Source organism: Oncorhynchus clarkii, chromosome 28 (genome assembly GCF_045791955.1).
Source record: "Oncorhynchus clarkii lewisi isolate Uvic-CL-2024 chromosome 28, UVic_Ocla_1.0, whole genome shotgun sequence".
Lineage (NCBI taxonomy): Eukaryota > Metazoa > Chordata > Actinopteri > Salmoniformes > Salmonidae > Oncorhynchus > Oncorhynchus clarkii.
Genome location: NC_092174.1, coordinates 30,408,417 through 30,427,273, shown reverse-complemented (window position 1 = coordinate 30,427,273; position 18,857 = coordinate 30,408,417). Strand labels below are relative to the sequence as shown.

The 18,857-nt window shown below is 45.9% G+C and overlaps 2 protein-coding genes across 2 annotated transcripts in view; one reads left to right on the top strand and one right to left on the bottom strand.

The window, feature by feature from the left end:
• The window catches only part of LOC139386747 (GREB1-like protein), a 36,260-nt gene extending 25,281 nt beyond the window's left edge, over positions 1-10,979 (bottom strand). Inside the window, 10 exon segments of the mRNA XM_071132566.1 lie at positions 2,952-3,137; positions 3,219-3,356; positions 4,010-4,135; positions 4,355-4,483; positions 5,443-5,565; positions 6,106-6,231; positions 7,684-7,860; positions 8,279-8,455; positions 8,795-8,974; positions 10,823-10,979. Of these exon segments, the coding sequence (XP_070988667.1) occupies positions 2,952-3,137; positions 3,219-3,356; positions 4,010-4,135; positions 4,355-4,483; positions 5,443-5,565; positions 6,106-6,231; positions 7,684-7,860; positions 8,279-8,455; positions 8,795-8,974; positions 10,823-10,979 (1,519 nt within the window).
• Positions 1-18,857, top strand: part of LOC139387167 (ubiquitin carboxyl-terminal hydrolase 14-like) — a 237,162-nt gene that overhangs the window by 103,667 nt on the left and 114,638 nt on the right. The window lies entirely within an intron of this gene.

Below are 18,857 nucleotides of genomic sequence, written 5' to 3'. Positions count from 1 at the left end.
CTGTATAAGGAAATAAGCAAACAGGAAACCACTCACCCAGAGGCGGCGCTCCTAGTGGCCAGAGACTTTAATGCAGAGAAACTTAAAAACAGTTCTACCAAATTTCCATCAACATGTTAAATGTGCAACCAGAGGGAAAAAAATACCAGATCACCTGTACTCCACACACAGAGACACATACAAAGCTCTCCCTCGCCCTCCATTTGGTAAATCCGACCACAACTCTATCCTTCTGATTCCTGCTTACAAACAAAAATTAAAGCTGGAAGCACCAGTGGTCAGATGAAGCAGATGCTAAACTACAGGACTGTTTTGTTATGACAGACTGGAACATGTTCCGGGATTCTTCCGATGACATTGAGGAATATACCACATCAGTCACTGGCTTTATCAATAAGTGCATTGAGGATGTCGTCCCCACAGTGACTGTATGTACATACCCCAACCAGAAGCCATGGTTTACAGGCAACATTTGCACTGAGCTAAAGGGTAGAGCTGCCGCTTTCAAGGTGCGGGACTCTAACCCGGAAGCTTACAATAAATCCCGCTATGCCCTGCGACCAACCATCAACCAGGCAAAGAGTCAATACAGGGTTAAGATTGAATCACACTACACCGGCTCCAACGCTCGTCGGATGTGTCAGGGCTTGCAAACTATTACAGACTACAAAGGGAAGCACAGCCGCGAGCTACTCTCTGTTCATCATATATGCATAGTCACTTTAACGATACCTACATGTACATACTACCTCAATCAGCCTGACTAACAGGTGTCTGTATATAGCCTTGCTACTCTTTTTTCAAATGTCTTTTTACTGTTGTTTTATTTCTTTACTTACCTACACACACAGACACACACACATACCTTTTTTTCCCGCACCATTGGTTAGAGCCTGTAAGTAAGCATTTCACTGTAAGGTGAACACCTGTTGTATTCGGCGAACATGACAAATAAACTTTGAAATGCGTTTATAAAAGGCCTTTATAAAAGGCCACATTTCTTCCGGACCGTTGGCACTAAAAATGTTCCTCCATGTGTGCAACTTCTGCTCTATGCCTCTACGCAAATGCGATGATATGCACGCAATGCTTGATTAGCCTAAAAAGGTGATTTTCTTTTCTCATGCGTTCCGGTACCTCAGAGCTCCCTAGGTCTCCCCCCTCTCACCCTCACTTTTTGTTCCGGCACCTCCCGATTTACAAATTATGCACTGGTCTTATGTTTGTATAGTGTGAACAAGATATTCATCTCAAGGTCATGCTTTTTGGAGCTGCCATTAAAGTGCATCAGTGAAGGTAAGTGGAGCAGTGGCAGGGATGGAGCACTTTGAGTTACAATGGGGGAGGGGGATCCGACTACCTCATCAATGTTACCCATAGAGGTACACTACATGACCAAAAGTATATGGACATCTGCTCGTCGAAAATGTAATTCCAAAATCATAGGCATTAAAATGGAGTTGGTCCCCCTGGCTCACAGTCAGTGTTCCAATTCATCCCAAAATTGTTCAATGGGGTTGAGGTCAGGACTCTGTGCAGGTCAGTCAAGTTCTTCCACACCGATCTCGACAAACCATTTCTGTACAGACATCGCTTTGTCCATGGGGGAATTGTCATGCTGAAACAGGAAAGGGCCTTCTCCAAACTGTTGCCACAAAGTTGTAATCACAGAATCGTCCAGAATGTCATTGTATGCTGTAGCGTTAAGACTTCCCATCACTGGAGCTAACAGGCCTCGCCCAAACCATGAAAAACAAACCCCAGACCATTATTCCTCCTCCACCAAACTTTACATTTGGCACTATGCTTTCGGGCAGGTAGCATTCTCCAGGCATACGCCAAATCCAGATTCATCTGTGGGACTGCCAGATGGTGAAGTGTGATTCATCACTCCACTGCTCCGGAGTCCAATGGCGTCGATCTTTACACCACTCCAGCCAACGCATGGTGATCTCCGGGTTTTGTGCGGCTGCCATGGAAACCCATTTGATGAAGCTCCTGATGAACAGTTCTTGTGCTGACGTTTCTGCCGGAGGCACTTTGGAACTCAGTAGTGAGTGTTACAACCGAGGACAGACGATTTTTACGTGCTACGAAGTGGCCTACCACTTCGCGGCTGAGCCATTGTTGCTCCTAGACATTTCCACTTCACAATAACAGCACTTACAGTTGACTGGGGCAGCTCTAGCAGGGTAGAAATTTGATGAACTGACTTGTTGAAAGGTGGCATCCTATAACGGTGCCACGTTGAAAGTCACTGAACTCTCCAGTAAGCCATTCTACTGCCAATGTTCCTCTATGGAGATTGCATGGCTGTGTGCTTGATGTTATGCACCTGTCTGTAATGGGTGTGGCTGAAATAGCCAAATCCACTCATTTGAAGGGGTGCCCATATACCTTTGTATATAAAGTTAGAAGACGGAACATTGTATCGTCCCATTATTGCGTTTGTGAGTGCACAGGCGGCGCCATTGAGACCATTACCATTTTGAAGTAGTACATTTTCTTCTTCTACTACTTCTATGAGTTGATAAACAAACGGAAAGGGTGCACACCGCCCCCTGTAGTGTGTTGTTAGAACCGGTATGAAGCCAAGGTTGGCCATTTACTGCCACCTGCAGTTATGGAATATTTGCTCATGAGTATAATTAATTAGCTGATCTCTCCTGATGACCTGAATGGAATTATGTGATCCTTCCTTAACCAATAGGAAGACCCACCCAGTTGATATCTTCAAAACGTTGAAAATCTTCAATGGTGCTGCCCATGCTAAGCCTGTCTTTTGGGCACTAGAGTCCTCTGTCATTCTCTATTGTGTTACCAAACTTAAAACAACCAGGCCTTGGCTGAGCTTAGCCTGTGTGATTCAAAATGTTATATAAGTCTTCCATATCGAACAGGTTTTATGCATGCATGTGTTTGCAAGTGTATGAGTGTTTTGAGACCTTTACCTAGCCTTGCAAGGTACTGCAGGGTGAGGAGTATTATGGTTTCCACACTGAGCAGTTGGCTACTGTTCAGTCCAAGACTGGACAGGGTCTTCTCAGTCAGCTTGTTGCCTTTATAGCAGCTCACTAGCAGGGGGCTCACCACAATGTCCCCCACGTTCCCGTAGAAGTATGGTAACGTACCATGCCCTGCCAAACCAAACATCAGAGTTAATTCAATTCACTTAAATTCAATTAAATTGCAGTCAGTCAAAGAATGGTGGTTTGTACCGATGAGGATGACGGGACGGACTCCTGAGGTGTTGAGGAGGTTGTTGGGGACAATGACAGTCTCTCCGGCAGTGACAGGTTGGGGCTGAAGGACCCCTGCTACAGGCGGCTGAGGAGTAGGCATAGCCAGTACAGAGCCTGATGGAAAAGACAGAGAGCTACATGTCAATACTGGGATTAGAATACAGCTAGACATCAGCTCAGCACCAACTCTCCTCCTTCAGAGATACCCTCCAGCAGACTTTCACTGAAAACATTATCTAGCATAGCTAATTCTACTGAACTACTCACCAGGACCATGACGAGGCCAACCCACTCCAGAAGGAGAGTTGGCCTGGTCTACTGTAGATTTTTCAGATTGTTTCCATTATTTGAAGATAACCATGTCCAATGTTTGTAGGTGGGGTGGTCATACACATGGCTCTATACAGCCCTTTATCCTCTGGATATATACAGAATAAAACCAGGGAATATACTGTATGTCTCCTTTAAGTCATAGTGTCCTGGCTCTCCTAGCTTCGCAGACCTCTCAGTTTTAGCGATTCTCTGTTCATACTGTATCTGCACTAACCCGTCTGACCCGATCTCCATGGAGATGCTGAATGAATCACACTGACAACAGAGAATGTCTCAGACCTTGTGTCCTTCCTTCTCCCGAAAAGGGAGGTCAATGTACTAGTCAACATCACGCACGCATGCACACAGAGACAGAGACAGAGACAGAGAGAGGCTAAATGAATCTGTCCCTATGTAAATAAACAATAAAAATGATCAAAAACTCTGTGCCGGACCTGGGGAGTAGACGATGGGTTGGATGGTGGGCATAGGGATGGCTGTAGGGGGGACTGGGACCAGGGGGTTGGGGTGCCAACCGCGGTGGCGCTTCTTGGGCGGGCCAAGGGTCATGGCAGACAAAACTGGATAGAAAACAACACAAGAGGAACATATGAATAAACTGCAGAATACCTACAATCCTGGTCCCCAGAACATTCACTGGGCTTCTACAATAGCAATCTATGAGTAAATGTACTATTTCAGAACATAGAATCTAAAACGAGGAGCTAGGGCGGTTGAGTTACCCTCAGTTGGGTTTAAAACAGCAACACAAAGGTTTGGGAGGAGAACATGGTGCTCACCAGGGCTGTTTCCTGGGTCCGAGGTTCTGTACCCCTGTCCTTGGGTTCCCAGAGACACCTGGGAGAGGCTCAGTAAGGGGGGGCGGCCCTCTGCACCCAGTCCGCTAGCCGGACTGTTCACTATCAAAACTGTGGGCGCGCACACACACACAGACAGACAGACACACAGACACACAGACAGACACACAGACACACACAGACACACCATACATTGTCATGATGCATTTCACCACAGTTCATTTTCAGATGATTCGATGCTAAATCATTTACTTTCGTAAGACAATTTTTTGAGAGATGCCATACGTGAAATGCACATTTATCTTCCTCTCTTATAGGAAACAAATAGTAAAAAAATACAAGAGATACATGTGTTTGATAATCACAAAAGAAAACCAATCATCCTGACATATCTTCCTAATACAGAGACTGAGCAATATACTTTATAAGAAGGATTTATGCCCGCCTAACACTGAGCAATTGGTTTCTTATTGCCAATGAACTGATGGGGCACTTACCAATCTCAGATTCACTGTGTGTGCATATACGCTAACACATTGATCAGTACAGTATGTGTAGCCCAGGCCTGTCAATCTCGCAACCTTGTAAACGAGCTAATGGATAGCCGGCCCTTAAAAAGTAATTACAGGGATTTTCTGCTCATTATTGATGAGGCCTGTGTGCATACGGCATCACTTCTGCTATGTGCCCTGGTCTGAGTAGGAGAATGAGCTGTTGCCTACAAACATGTTGGTTTACATGGCCAAGCATAGGCCAGATGGAGCTGTGGAGTGTAGCTTTTTCTACTGACTGGACACACACGCACACGCACGCACACACGCACACGCACACACACACACACACACACGAGGAATGTTCTGAAATACCCAGACTAAAGCCTAATACACATGAGGCAGTCTGCATAATATCACTGGATGTTATTGCTGTATGATGTACCATGGTGTAAAACACTTTGAAGCTGACGTTGTGGGAGAAAGATGACTATGCGATGGAGATGTGATCACACATAGATTAACACAATGTCACCCAGAAACAGTGGTGGTAGAAAAAGAGTAGAAGAAGAGTTGAACCTATTGGTAGAGTCTCTGTCCCAGGGGGAAAGGCCAAAGGTTTGAGGAAGCTGCCCTCTCGGGCCAGGTCCTGGGCTGAGAGGAACACAGAGGATGCAGAGGGAATTCTGGTAGATGGGGAGTCTGGAGGGCAATAAAAACACAGTGTGGGTGTTAGAATGGGTCCTGTCAAGTGACGTTAACCAAACTGTCTCCAAACAACACTAACAAATCAACAATAATGACTCATTCCAGTTTTTCCATTACAACAAGTAGACCATAACTGCCCCCTTTAACTAAACAATGCTTTGTAAACAAACACAGACACTATTCACTCCAGCCAGATGTCATCTTGGTCAGAGGGAGGGAGGGATGGGAGAAGAGGGTAGGGAGGGGAGAGGAGAGGGGGTGTTGTGTCACAACTCTACCCTTCCCTGACAGAGGAGCAGGATGTAGCTCAGTAGGAGGCTAAAGTCAATAGAGCATATGAGCACAGCTGTCTAACATCAGGTTAGATCTTACACTGACTGAACACTAACTACCCTACAAACTGATCAGGCTCCACTGCCATGAGTGAAGGGTAACAGGAGGGTGTGTGTCCTACCTGACATGTAGAATGGTAAGAGTAGGGTATGTTTCCTACCTGATAGGGAGAAGGGTAAGAGGAGGGTGTTTGTGTCCTACCTGACAGGGAGAAGGGGGAACAGCTGTGTCTGTTGGTGCCTCCATTCTCCTTGATGCTCAGGGAGGATGAGGAGTTGGGCTTGGAGGTGGATGAACTGCTAATGGAGAGCTGACATGTCTTACAGTCTGGGGAAAAGAAGGGGAGAAATAAATACACTTTTTAAAATAGACCTGGAACGATTCTATCAGTGAATCAATAAATAATACAATAATGCCTCACAAGTCCTCAACTGGCAGGTTCATTAAATAGTACCCGCAAAACACCAGTCTCAACGTCAACAGAAGAGGCGACTCCGGGATGCTGGCCTTCTAGGCAGAGTTGCAAAGAAAAAGACATATCTCAGACTGGCCAAAAAAAGAAAAGATTAAGATGGGCCAAAGAACAGACACTGGGCAGAGGAACTCTGCCTAGAAGGCCAGCATCCCGGAGTTGACTCTTCACTGTTGACATTGAGACTGGTGTTTGCGGGTACTATTTAATGAAGCTGCCAGTTGAGGACTTGTGAGGCATCGGTTTCTCAAACTAGACAATCTAATGTACTTGTCCTCTTTCTCTGTTGTGCACCGGGGCCTCCCATTCCTCTTTCTATTCTGGTTAGAGCTAGTTTGTGCTGTTCTGTGAAGGGAGTAGTATACAGCGTTGTATGAGATCTTCAGTTTCTTGGCAATTTCTCGCATGGAATAGCCTTCATTTCTCAGAACAAAAATAGACTGACGAGTTTCAGAAGAAAGTTATTTGTTTCTGGCCATTTCGAGCCTGTAATCGAACCCACAAATGCTGATGTTCCAGATACACAACTAGTCTAAAGAAGGCCAGTTTTATTGCTTCTTTAATCAGAACAACAGTTTTCAGCTGTGCTAACATAATTGCAAAAGGGTCTTCTAATGATCAAATAGCCTTTTAAAATGATAAACTTGGATTAGCTAACACAACGTGCCATTGGAACACAGGAGTGAGGGTTGCTGAGGATGGGCCTGTGTACGCCTATGTAGATATTCCATTAAAAATCAGCTGTTTCCAGCTACAATAGTCATTTACAACATTAACAATGTCTACACTGTATTTCTGATCAATTTGATGTTATTTTAATTGACAAAAAAATGGAAATGTCTAAGTGAACCCAAACTTTTGAACAGTAGTGCATATATTGATGGGTCATAAAAAGATTACAGCCCCAAACCAATACCACATTTTAGTTATTACAAATTCAATTTAAAAACCGCTCAACTACAAACATTAGGCTACTATGCATTTACTAAATGACATGTAGCATGAATCATGATGTAATGTTGTATAACCACAGTGTTACTACACAGGTATAACAGCAATTCAATGTAAAGTGTTCCAGAAAGTGGAACTGAAATATGCAGATAGAGTCGGAGAGACATCTCACGTTGTATGGTGGTATTATACATTTTGTATTGTAGATATGTAGTGGTGTAATAATGATACACAATGTACTGTTTAATCTTTTGTTTTATGTGTAATACCAATGTCTGTTTAGACCCCAGGGAGAGAACCTGCTGCCTTGGCAACAGCTAATGGGGATCCCTAATAAATACAAATACCAATCTCACCTTTCCAGCAGATGAGGGGTCCTTTGCACAGAGCATCCTGACAGTTCTTCACCAGGTAGTATTTTAAGTGCTTCTGCTTCTTGGGCTGCGTGGCCAGCTTCAGGTTGATGTGGTTGGAGAACTCAGTAAAGTAGCGGAACCCTTTCTCTCCACAGCCAACACAGTTCCCTGAAAACCATGCACACACCAAACACAGAGAGAGAGAACATGAGTTGGGAACAGTAGGTATTTACAGAATAAGTATGCATTATTTCAGGTTATATGGATACATTATTGTCTTATGTCAATATTGCTAACCAAAACATTTTCAAAACAGCCCAAAATAAGCCATTCAATTAACTTACTTATTATTGCATTAAATGACAGCAAAGCACATGTTAATCAACTGCTGAATGCAACAAAAATCAAAAGTTGTAGCAAGCTACATTATGGATGGTGGGGAAAAAATTTAACTTCAGATGACTCATCCAAGCTGAGTGGGTAAAATAGTACATTCATTTCAGAGGCCTAAAGTACATTGCATTTCCTGTAACTCTGACCTAGGCTGTGGACGACCTTCGTATTGTATCAAGTCAAAGAGGCATGGCAGACTGACCTAAAAGTGAATTTTTCCCGTTCTCATCAGGCAGAAAGCGTCGATCCACAGCACACACCAGGATGTGCTCTGGGATGCTGGGGGACTTGGCACCGACTAACTCAAAGCCAGCTGGGACTTGGATTGGCTCTGTCAACATGGAGACCAGACGGAGGTCCCTACCGGCCTGACAGAAACCTGAGGAGAAGAGAGAGAACACCAGTCAACTCAGGAGTAAACATCCACAACAATAATACCCCCCTATTATTTAGGCAGGCCAGGGTGGAGTCCCGTTGAGACCAAAGACTCTTTTACAAGAAGCCCTGCATAACAAGAGCTTCCTGCATGTAATCTACATGTCTACATTACAGTGGAACATACTAAGGTGAATATTGCTACAAACGTGGTGTTCCTAGGGAGAGAATGAACAAGATGTGTTCTTCAGATATGCTTTTTAGCAGGGATTTGAATCCGAGGGCGTCGCAACTTCTGAGAAAGTCCCAGGGCGAAAGGAGTTTGAGATGGTTTGACGCTTACCGCCAATGGTGCAGCAGCTGTCGGGCGAGGGGCCTTGTAGGTTGGGCGGTGGGGGGCTGCTGGTGTCAGAGCTGCCGTCCACCTTCATCTCCTCCAGACCATTAGAGGCCTGGCCGTTCAGCTGATCCTGACCCGGAGGCTTCCCGCACGGCAGGTACAGGTCCACTTTGGGCTTTATATCTGTACCCATAACACAATGACCCCTTAAGACATAATGACCCTGTAAGAAACCAGAACTCTGTAAGACATAATTTCCACCTATGACAATGTCGCCATTATACACCACATCACACAACACATTATATTATCTTGGAGTGAAGATGCCATTCAAAAGCAAGGAGCTGGAGATTGGACACTCTGCAAGGTATTTTTCAAGAGAAGGACGAACCCATAACACATTACATGGCCACATTCAAGTCTACCTTTCTTCAAGAGAACTACACTGAACAAAAATATAAAAGCTAAATGCAACAATTTCAAAGATTTTACAGAGTTACAGTTCATATAAGGAAATCAATCAGTTGAAATAAATTCATTAGCACTAATCTATGGATTTCACATGACTGGGAATACAGATATGCATCTTTTGGTTTCAGATACCTTAAAAACAAAGTAGAGGTGTGGTCAGAAAACCAGTCTTGTGTAACCACCATTTGCCTCATGCATCTTCACATAGAGTTGATCAAGCTGTTGGTTTTGGCCTGTGGAATGTTGTCCCCCTCCTCTTCAATGGCTGTGCGAAGTTGCTGGATATTGGCAGGAACTGGAACACGCTGTCATACACCTCGATGCAGAGCATTCCAAACATGCTCAATGGGTGACATGTTTGGTGAGTATGCAGGCCATGGAAGACCTGGGACATTTTCAGGTTCCAGGAATTGTGTACAGATCCTTGCGACATGGGGCCATGCATTATCATGCTGAAACGTGGTGATGGCGGATGAATGGCATGACAATATGCCTTAGGATCTCTTCATGGAAATTGCACAAAATTGCACAATGCAATTGTGTTCATTGTCTATAGCTTATGCCTGCCCATACCATAACTCCTCCGTCACCATGTACACAACGCTGACATACACGCTGTCTGTCATCTGCTCGGTACAGTTGAAAACAGGATTCATCCGTAAAGCGCACACTTCTCCAGTGTGCCAGTGCCCATCGAAGGTGAGCATTTGCCCACTGAAGTTGGTTACGATGCCGAACTGCAGCCAGGTCAAGACCCTGGTGAGGATAACAAGCACGCAGATGAGCTTCCCTATGCTGGTTTCTGACAGATTGTGTGGAAATTCTTCGGTTGTGCAAACCCACAGTTTCATCAGCTGTCCGGGTGGCTGGTCTCAGACGATGCTGCAGGTGAAGAAGCAGGATGTGGAGGTCCTGGGCTGGCATGGTTACACGTGGTCTGCAGTTGTGAGGTTGGTTGGACATACTGCCAAATGTTCTAAAACAACGTTAGATGTGGTAGAGAAATAAACATGAATTTCTAGGGCAACAGCTCTGGTGGATATCCCTGCAGTCAAAACTGCACATTTTAGAGTGCACAAGGTGCACTTGTGAAATGATCAGGTGGATGGATTATCTTGGCAAGGAATAAATGCTCTTTAACAGCGATGTAAACGAATTTGTCCAAAACACTTGAGAGAAATAAGATTTTTGTGCATATGGAACATTTCTGGGATCTTTAATTTCAGCTCATGGAACATTGGACCAACACTACATATTGCGTTTATATTTTTGTTAAGTATGAATTACTGAGATGACATGGACTTGCTGTATGGGTATAATTGAGTGACTCATTCTCAAGTGCCATTCAGCTGGTCAACATCAGCATAATTAAACATGATCAGAGATGGCAGTATCAGATTCAATGTGTTTCTGTTAACTATGATCCACTAAATGAAAGAGGCAGCTAGCTATAGCTAGTGTTTTGTTCTGTTTCTATATATAACGATCTAGATGAGGACAGACAGACAGACAGACAGACAGACAGACAGACAGACAGACACGGGAGACACGGAGACATACCCTTCATGTTGCCAGGATAATGGACAGGCTCCAGGTATAGCTGAGTGAAGACGGGCTGTGGGTCTCCACTGCTGGAGCATAGGGAGGCCTTGATAGAGTTGTGGAGGGCCTCTTCGAAGCGAGCAGACTTCGGCTGCCCTGCATATGAATTCCCCATTATCTGGAATGAGAAGAAGGGTATAACATGAACAAAGGCACATCTATCCACTTCAGGCTCAGCTCCATCCACGTCAATAAGTAAGATAGTGGAATCAGAGGAGGCTGGTGGGAGGAGCTATAAGAGGACGGCTAATTGCTGGAATGGAATAAATGGAACGGTATCAAACACATCAAACATATGGAAACTATGTTTGACTCCGTTCCATTAATTACATTCCAGCCATTACAATAAGCCCATCTTCATATAGCTCCTCCCACCAGCCTCCACGGGTAAATATCCAATCTACATAGGATACTTGTCCATACAGATGCTAGGATGAACTTAGATGCATCTTCCTGTGTGAGACTAAGCATGCACACACACAATCTCACACTCTTTCCCTTTTTTCCCCTCTTGTTTTTATCTCTTTTTCATATTTTTTTCTGTTTTTGTCTCTTTCTCTTTCCCTCTCGTTTGATCTCTCCTTCTGTCACAATTTTTCTCTCCCTCTGTCTGTCTCTCTGCCTGCCCTGGCCCTGTTCCCCCCCACTCCCCTGGTCCACTCTTCCGACATCTGCCGAGGCCAGCTGTGTGGGCCTGGGGTTGGGCAGCAGGTAGCAGCTAGACAGACAGGGAGGCACACGTGGCCTGGTGGCCCTGATAGAGTGTAAGGAGAGGGGGGGGTAAGCTTAGTGAAAAGCCCTTGTTCAAATAAAACAGGGACCACTGCAGGGCCAGGGGTCTCAAGCAAGGAAAATTGCCAAGTACCCTGATATAGCCTATCCTACTAAATAACTCTCCTCTACCCTCATTCTACCAACTGGGGTCATTTTGACGCCATATGAATATTTTTGGATCATAACCCGAGGTGGTTTATTCAATTCTTCACATTTTTCATGACTTTGTCAATCAACTTGTTCTTAACAAATATAAATAATTGTTTAGTGATTCTGTATCATGATGGACTGATGCAAATCCCAAAATACCTCATTTCCACCTGTAGTAATTTGATAGAAAGGACCTTCATTTGAATCTAGAGACAGAATAACTGGAGACATAATAACAAGTTATTCATACCACCAGGGGAGGAGGGGGACCTGTATCAATGATTTTGACCAGATAGACAGCTATTTCATGCACTTGCCTAAGATGGTCCTTTTTTATACCATGCATCGTATAACTGTGTACAAAACTAAAATTACCTTATTTTGTGCACATAAAAATCAGCCAGTGGTACACAAAGTCTTCCACTGGTAGGCATACTAACTGCAAAACAGAATTCAGATACACTCTGAATCTACACAGAGAGCTGTACTGGTGTGTATTCTCTGAAAAGTAGTTATTCTAGCACAAATCTCATGAAATATTTATTTAAATCCAGGTTTCTCTGAAGATATCATATTAAGTTACACATATCCTCAGAGGGAGGAGGGGGACATGTACCAGTGTTTTGACCAGATAGACAGATCACCTGCAGAGATGGAGCACCTTATGAACTCACTTGTGGTTAGAACTGGTTAGAACTTGGATTGAAGGTGTACAAAATGTAAATGACCTTACATATATGCTTAGTTGTAGTTAAAACTGCAACCTACAAGTCCATGCTAGGTAAAGCTCCGCCTTATCTCAGTTCACTGGTCACGATGGCAACACCCACCCGTAGCACGCGCTCCAGCAGGTGCATCTCACTGATCATCCCTAAAGCCAACACCTCATTTGGCCGCCTTTCCTTCCAGTTCTCTGCTGCCTGTAACTGGAACGAATTGCAAAAATCGTTGAAGATGGAGACTTTTATCTCCCTCACCAACTTCAAACATCTGCTATCTGAGCAGCTAACCGATCGCTGCAGTTGTACATAGTCCATCGGTAAATAGCCCACCCAATTTACCTACCTCATCCCCATACTGTTTATATTTATTTACTTTTCTGCTCTTTTGCACACCAGTATCTCTACCTGCACATGACCATCTGATCATTTATCACTCAAGTGTTAATCTGCAAAATTGTAATTATCCGCCTACCTCCTCATGCCTTTTGCACACAATGTATATAGACTATTTTTTTCGTTCTACTGTGTTATTGACTTGTTTATTGTTTACTCCATGTGTAACTCTGTGTTGTTGCCTGTTCACACTGCTATGCTTTATCTTGGCCAGGTCACAGTTGTAAATGAGAACTTGTTCTCAACTAGCTTACCTGGTTAAATAAAGGTGAAATATATATATATTTTTTTTAAAACAGCTCATAAAAGTCTGTCAGTCGTTTGAATACTTGGTAGCTATGTTACTGTAAGGGATCTCGTCCTCCTCTTCTGAGGAGGAGTAGCGAGAAGGATCGGAGGACCAATGCGCAGCGTGGTAAGTGTCCATAATGTTTCATCAAACACAACAGAACACTGGAACAAACCAATAAACGAAACAGTCTCGTGGAGTAACAAACACTGACACAGAAGACAAACACCCACAACTCAAAAGTGAAACCAGGCTACCTAAGTATGATTCTCAATCAGGGACAACGATTGACAGCTGCCTCTGATTGAGAACCATACTAGGCCGAACACAGAAATCCCAAATTATAGAAAAACGAACATAGACAACCCACCCAACTCACGCCCTGACCATACTAAAACAAAGACATAACAAAAGAACTAAGGTCAGAACGTGACAGTTACAGAAACCAGATAACCTCTAAATGTACACATAGTGCTGTATTCTCAGAAAAAAGCTATTCTACGGGAAATGTTATATAAATACCAGAATTCCTAAAATATCCTCCAATATTCTATATGTGCAACTTGTTATGGTATTTGGGTTGCTATAACATTTGGTTTGAAGTGCCTGAAGATTTAGCCATGCTTTTTGAAGCATCCTGCCATTGGCCCTACCTCCCATTGTTCCCCTAGCAGTGATGCTAATGCTGGCTGTGGGGTAAGTAACTAAAGAAAACTAAACCATATTATTGGTCATTGTCTTTCAGGATCAATAGGTGAATTCCTTTTTTGTCAATAAAACAAAGTATATTTAAAATGTTGGTGTACTGGCCATTTAAAATTCAGTTGTACCACATAAATAAGAAAACATTCAAATTGACGAAATTCAAAACATTTAATTATACTACAATCAAATAATGGTAAATCAGCTTTTAAGTACTAATGTGGATTGTACTTGTTACAGAAGCCCGCACCATATTATGGAGTCAGCAGGAGCAGCGACCACCCCTCTCCCCACGATGGAGGAGAGAGTCCTTCATCACACGTCCATCCTCCATCGCATCGGATCAGCGATGGATCAAATGATGGAGAGGATGGACCGTTGGGAGAGGAGTGGTCTCCCTACTACCCCACCTACCCTCCCACCAGCAACTCTACCATCTCCTCCAGCGGGATCTGGTGCCAGCGCTCTGCGCATTATGCCTCCGAGGGAGTACGATGGAGCGGCGGCGGGGTGCCAGGGATTTCTGCTACAACTAGATCTCTACCTGGCCACCGTTTGGCCAGCTCCCTCGGACGAGGAGAGCGTGAGTGTCCTCGTTTCTTGCCTGACGGGTAGAGCCCTGGAGTGGGCCAATGCTGTCTGGAACGGGCCCGACTCAGCGAGGGGTGACTACCCGGAGTTCACCCGCCGTTTCCGGGCCATGTTCGATCACCCTCCGGAGGTGAGAGGTTGTTCCATCTCCGGCAGGGGACGAGGAGCGCGCAGGACTTTGCGCTGGATTTCCGGACCTTGGCCGCTGGAGCAGGGTGGAACGACATGGCCCTGATAGACCATTACAGGTGTAGCCTGAGAGAGGACGTCCGCAGGGAGCTGGCTTGTCGGGACACTACGCTCAGCCTGGATGAACTGATAGACCTGTCGATCCGGTTAGACCATCTGCTAGCTGCTCGCGGACGTTCTGAAAGGGTCCTGTTAGTTCCACCTCCTGACCCTCCCGCTCCTATCCCGATGGAGCTAGGAGGGGCCGCATCTAGGGAGATCGGAGGAGGAGGCTCCCCCTGTACCAGTTGTGGCCGGAGAGGGCACACTTCAGGTCGGTGCTGGAGGAGTTCATCTGGGAGTCGAGAGGGCAGGCAGAACACTCCTCGGTTACCCCAGGTGAGTCAGCACCACACTCTCCCAGAGTTTCCTGTTGGTCACGTTTTTGTTAATTTGTTTCCTTAAATTTGTTCCCTCTCTCCAGCATAAGGCGCTACTTTATAGATCGCGGACTCGCTCAGAGGTTGAGGATTCCGTTAGTTAAGGTAGAACCCCCTTTTCCCGTGCACTCTTTAGATAGTCGACCGTTAGGGTCAGGGCTGGTCAGGGAGGCCACAATTCCTTTGGAGATGATTACGCAGGGGAATCATAAGGAGCGGATTAGTCTGTTCCTTATCGATTCACCTGCGTTTCCGGTGGTGCTGGGGATTCCCTGGCTTGCTATTCACAATCCAACGATTTCGTGGAAACAGGGAACTCTCCAGGGGTGGTCTGATGAGTGTTCAGGCAGGTGTGTAGGAGTTTCTATCAGTGCGACAACGGTGGAGAGTCCAGACCAGGTTTCCACCGTGTGCATTCCCGTTGAGTATGCCGATTTGGCTATCGCTTTCAGTAAAAAGAAAGCGACCCAATTACCACCCCATCGACAGGTGGATTGCGTGATAAACCTCCAGGTAAACGCTGCACTCCCCAAGAGTCATGTGTATCCTTTATCCCAGGAGGAGACGTTGGCTATGGAGACATATGTCACGGAAGCTCTGGGACAGGGGTACATTCGGCCCTCCATGTCACCCGTCTCCTCAAGTTTATTTTTTGTGAAGAAAAAGGATGGTGGTTTGCGTCCGTGTATTGATTATCGAGGTCTCAATTCCATCACGGTGGGTTTTAGTTACCCAATACCTCTCATCGCTACGGCAGTGGAATCATTTCACGGAGCGCAATTCGTCACGAAACTGGATCTCAGGAGCGCGTATAATCTGGTGCGTATTCGGGAGGGAGATGAGTGGAAAACCGCGTTTAGTACCACATCTGGCCATTATGAGTACCTCGTCATGCCGTACGGGTTAAAGAATGCTCCAGCTATCTTTCAATCCTTCGTTGACGAGATTCTCAGAGACCTGCACGGACAGGGTGTGGTGGTGTATATTGACGATATTTTGATCTACTCCGCTACACGCCCCGCGCATGTGTCTCTGGTGCTATGGTGTGTCTCAGCTCCGATTACCTCACTGCTGAAGGGGGGGCCGGTGCGTTTGCAGTGGTCAGCAGAGGCGGACGGAGCTTTCCGTAGGTTGAAGGCGCTGTTGGCGTTCATAGTAGAGGTGGATGCATCCGAGGCTGGGGTTGGAGCGGTGCTCTCACAGCGCTCGGGTACGCCATGAAGCTCCGCCCCTGTGCTTTTTTTCCGAACAAGCTCGGGCCAGCGGAGCGGAATTATGATGTGGGGGACAGGGAGTTGTTGGCTATGGTTAAGGCCCTGAAGGTGTGGAGACACTGGCTTGAGGGGGCTAAGCACCCTTTCCTCATCTGGACTCACCACCGTAACCTGGATTATATCCGATCAGCTAGGAGACTGAATCCTCATCAGGCAAGGTGGGTAAGCCTGACCTCAGGGTATCACCCGGAGAGTAATGGGCAAGCGGAGAGAGTGAACCAGGAGGTGGGTAGGTTTCTGCGGTCGTATTGCCAGGACCGGCCAGGGGAGTGGGCGAGATACATCCCCTGGGCTGAAATGGCCCAGAATTCACTAAGCCACTCCTCTACCAACATGTCACCATTTCAGTGCGTGTTGGGGTACCAGCCGGTCCTGGCACCATGCATCAGAGCCAGACCGAGGCTCCTGCGGTGGAGGAATGGGTGCAGCGCTCTAAGGAGACCTGGAGGGCCGTCCTGGAGTCATTACGTCAGGCGAGTGGACGGCAGAAGAAGAGTGCTGACCGTCACCGCAGTGAGGCACCCGTGTTTGCACCGGGGGACAGGGTCTGGCTCTCGACCCGAAACCTGCGCCTCCGCTTGCCCTGCCGGAAGCTGGGTCCGCAGTGTGTAGGGCCATTTAAAGTCCTGAGGAGAATAAACAAGGTTTGTTATCGATTATTACTTCCTTCGTATTATCGCATCAACCCCTCGTTTCATGTGTCTCTCCTCAGGCCGGTGGTAGCTGGTCCCATGCAGGAAGGTGATGTTCCGGAAGTCCCTCCGCCCCCTCTGGACATCGAGGGGTCCCCGGCGTACACAATATGAGCTATTCTGGACTCAAGAAGCCGGGTGAGGGGCCTGCAGTACCTCGTTGACTGGGAGGGGTATGGTCCGGAGGAGAGGTGCTGGGTCCCGTTGGGGGATATTCTGGATCCATCTATGTTGAGAGAGTTCCATCGCCTCCATCCGGATCGCCCTGCGCCTCGGCCCCCGGGTCGTCCCCGAGGCCGGCGTCGGCGCGCTGCGGGAGCTGCGCGTCAGGGGGGGGGGGGTACTGTCACGAATATTACCGAAGGTGGCTCCCCTTCTTGTTCGGGTGGCGCTCGGCGGTCGTCGTCGCCGGTCTACTAGCTGCCACCGATCCTTTGTTCCGTGTTCGTTTGGTTTTGTCTAATTGGTTTCACCTGTTCATTGTTTGGTTGTTAGGGTGGGGTTATTTAAGTTTGTTTAGCCCGCTTCTGTTTGTGCGGGCTTGTTCTTCTGTATTTGTGAGAGGTGTTAGTGTTTGTTGGGTTTTCTCGCTGTCCTGGTATTTTACCTAAGGGTACTATATTGTTTTTATAGTTACGCCTGTGTTGGGTATAAACTATTTTGTTCCTTTGATTTTGGACATTAAAGCGTGTTTTTTCCCGCATCCTTTGCTCTCTGCGCCTGACTCCACACCCATTCACTCATTGAGTGTTACACTGTACATTATTTAAGAGAACAATTCATATTTTTGTTTTACAGAAAATGCAATTTAACTGTCAGTTTGCTAATATAACAGTCTGTTTTTGCTATTTGTATTTCCGCTAACATTATTTACATGTCTAATGATGCTTTGAAAATTTTTACGTTGATATTTTTCTATGATTGTTGCTTTTTTCATTAGTTTCAAAATGACCCCAGTTGGAAATCCATGAATGTAAAACATGTTGGTGGTATGAGTGTTAAATGTATCAAATTCTTCTGGACCGAGCACTCTGTCACCGTTCTCATCGAGGGGGCTGTAGTGGAGCAGGTTGAGAGCTTCAAGTTCCTTGGTGTCCACATCAACAAACTAGAACGGTCCAAACACACTAAGACAGTCGTGAAGAGGGCACGACAAAACTTATTTCCCCTCAGGAGACTGAAAAGATTTGGCATGGGTCCTCAGATCATCAAAAGGTTCTACAGCTGCATCATCGAGAGCACTGGTTGCATCACTGCCTGGTAAAGGCTCTCATAGTGCATCAAAATGATTTGAGCACGAGCACGCAGGGCAAAACGTAAGTACACACTCCCCTACTCCCAGGATGCAGGCATGCATAATAACAAAACACGACAGATTAATATATGAACCTGGTGGAATTCACATAGTACTTTAAGTACTTTAACAACTGTTACAGAAGCAGGGTGCAAGTGGGAAACAAAAGATAAGAGGAGCTATCGACAGACAAGTTGTAATACTGTGGTCCTTACAGGACATTCTGTCTCTACCCGTGTTGGGGAGAAACTGTTAGGCTTGCAGAAAATTATTAAACAATGTATCTGTGTAGTGGAAAAACACAGACTGTCTGAGCAAGGCGTAGCTTAAGATTTGAACTTGGGTTGTGCCGTGGCGGAGATCTTTGTGGGCTATACTCAGCCTTGTCTCAGGATGGTAAGTTGGTGGTTGAAGATATCCGTCTAGTGGTGTGGGGGCTGTGCTTTGGCAAAGTGGGTAGGGTTATATCCTTCCTGTTTGGCCCTGTCCGGGGGTGTCCTCGGA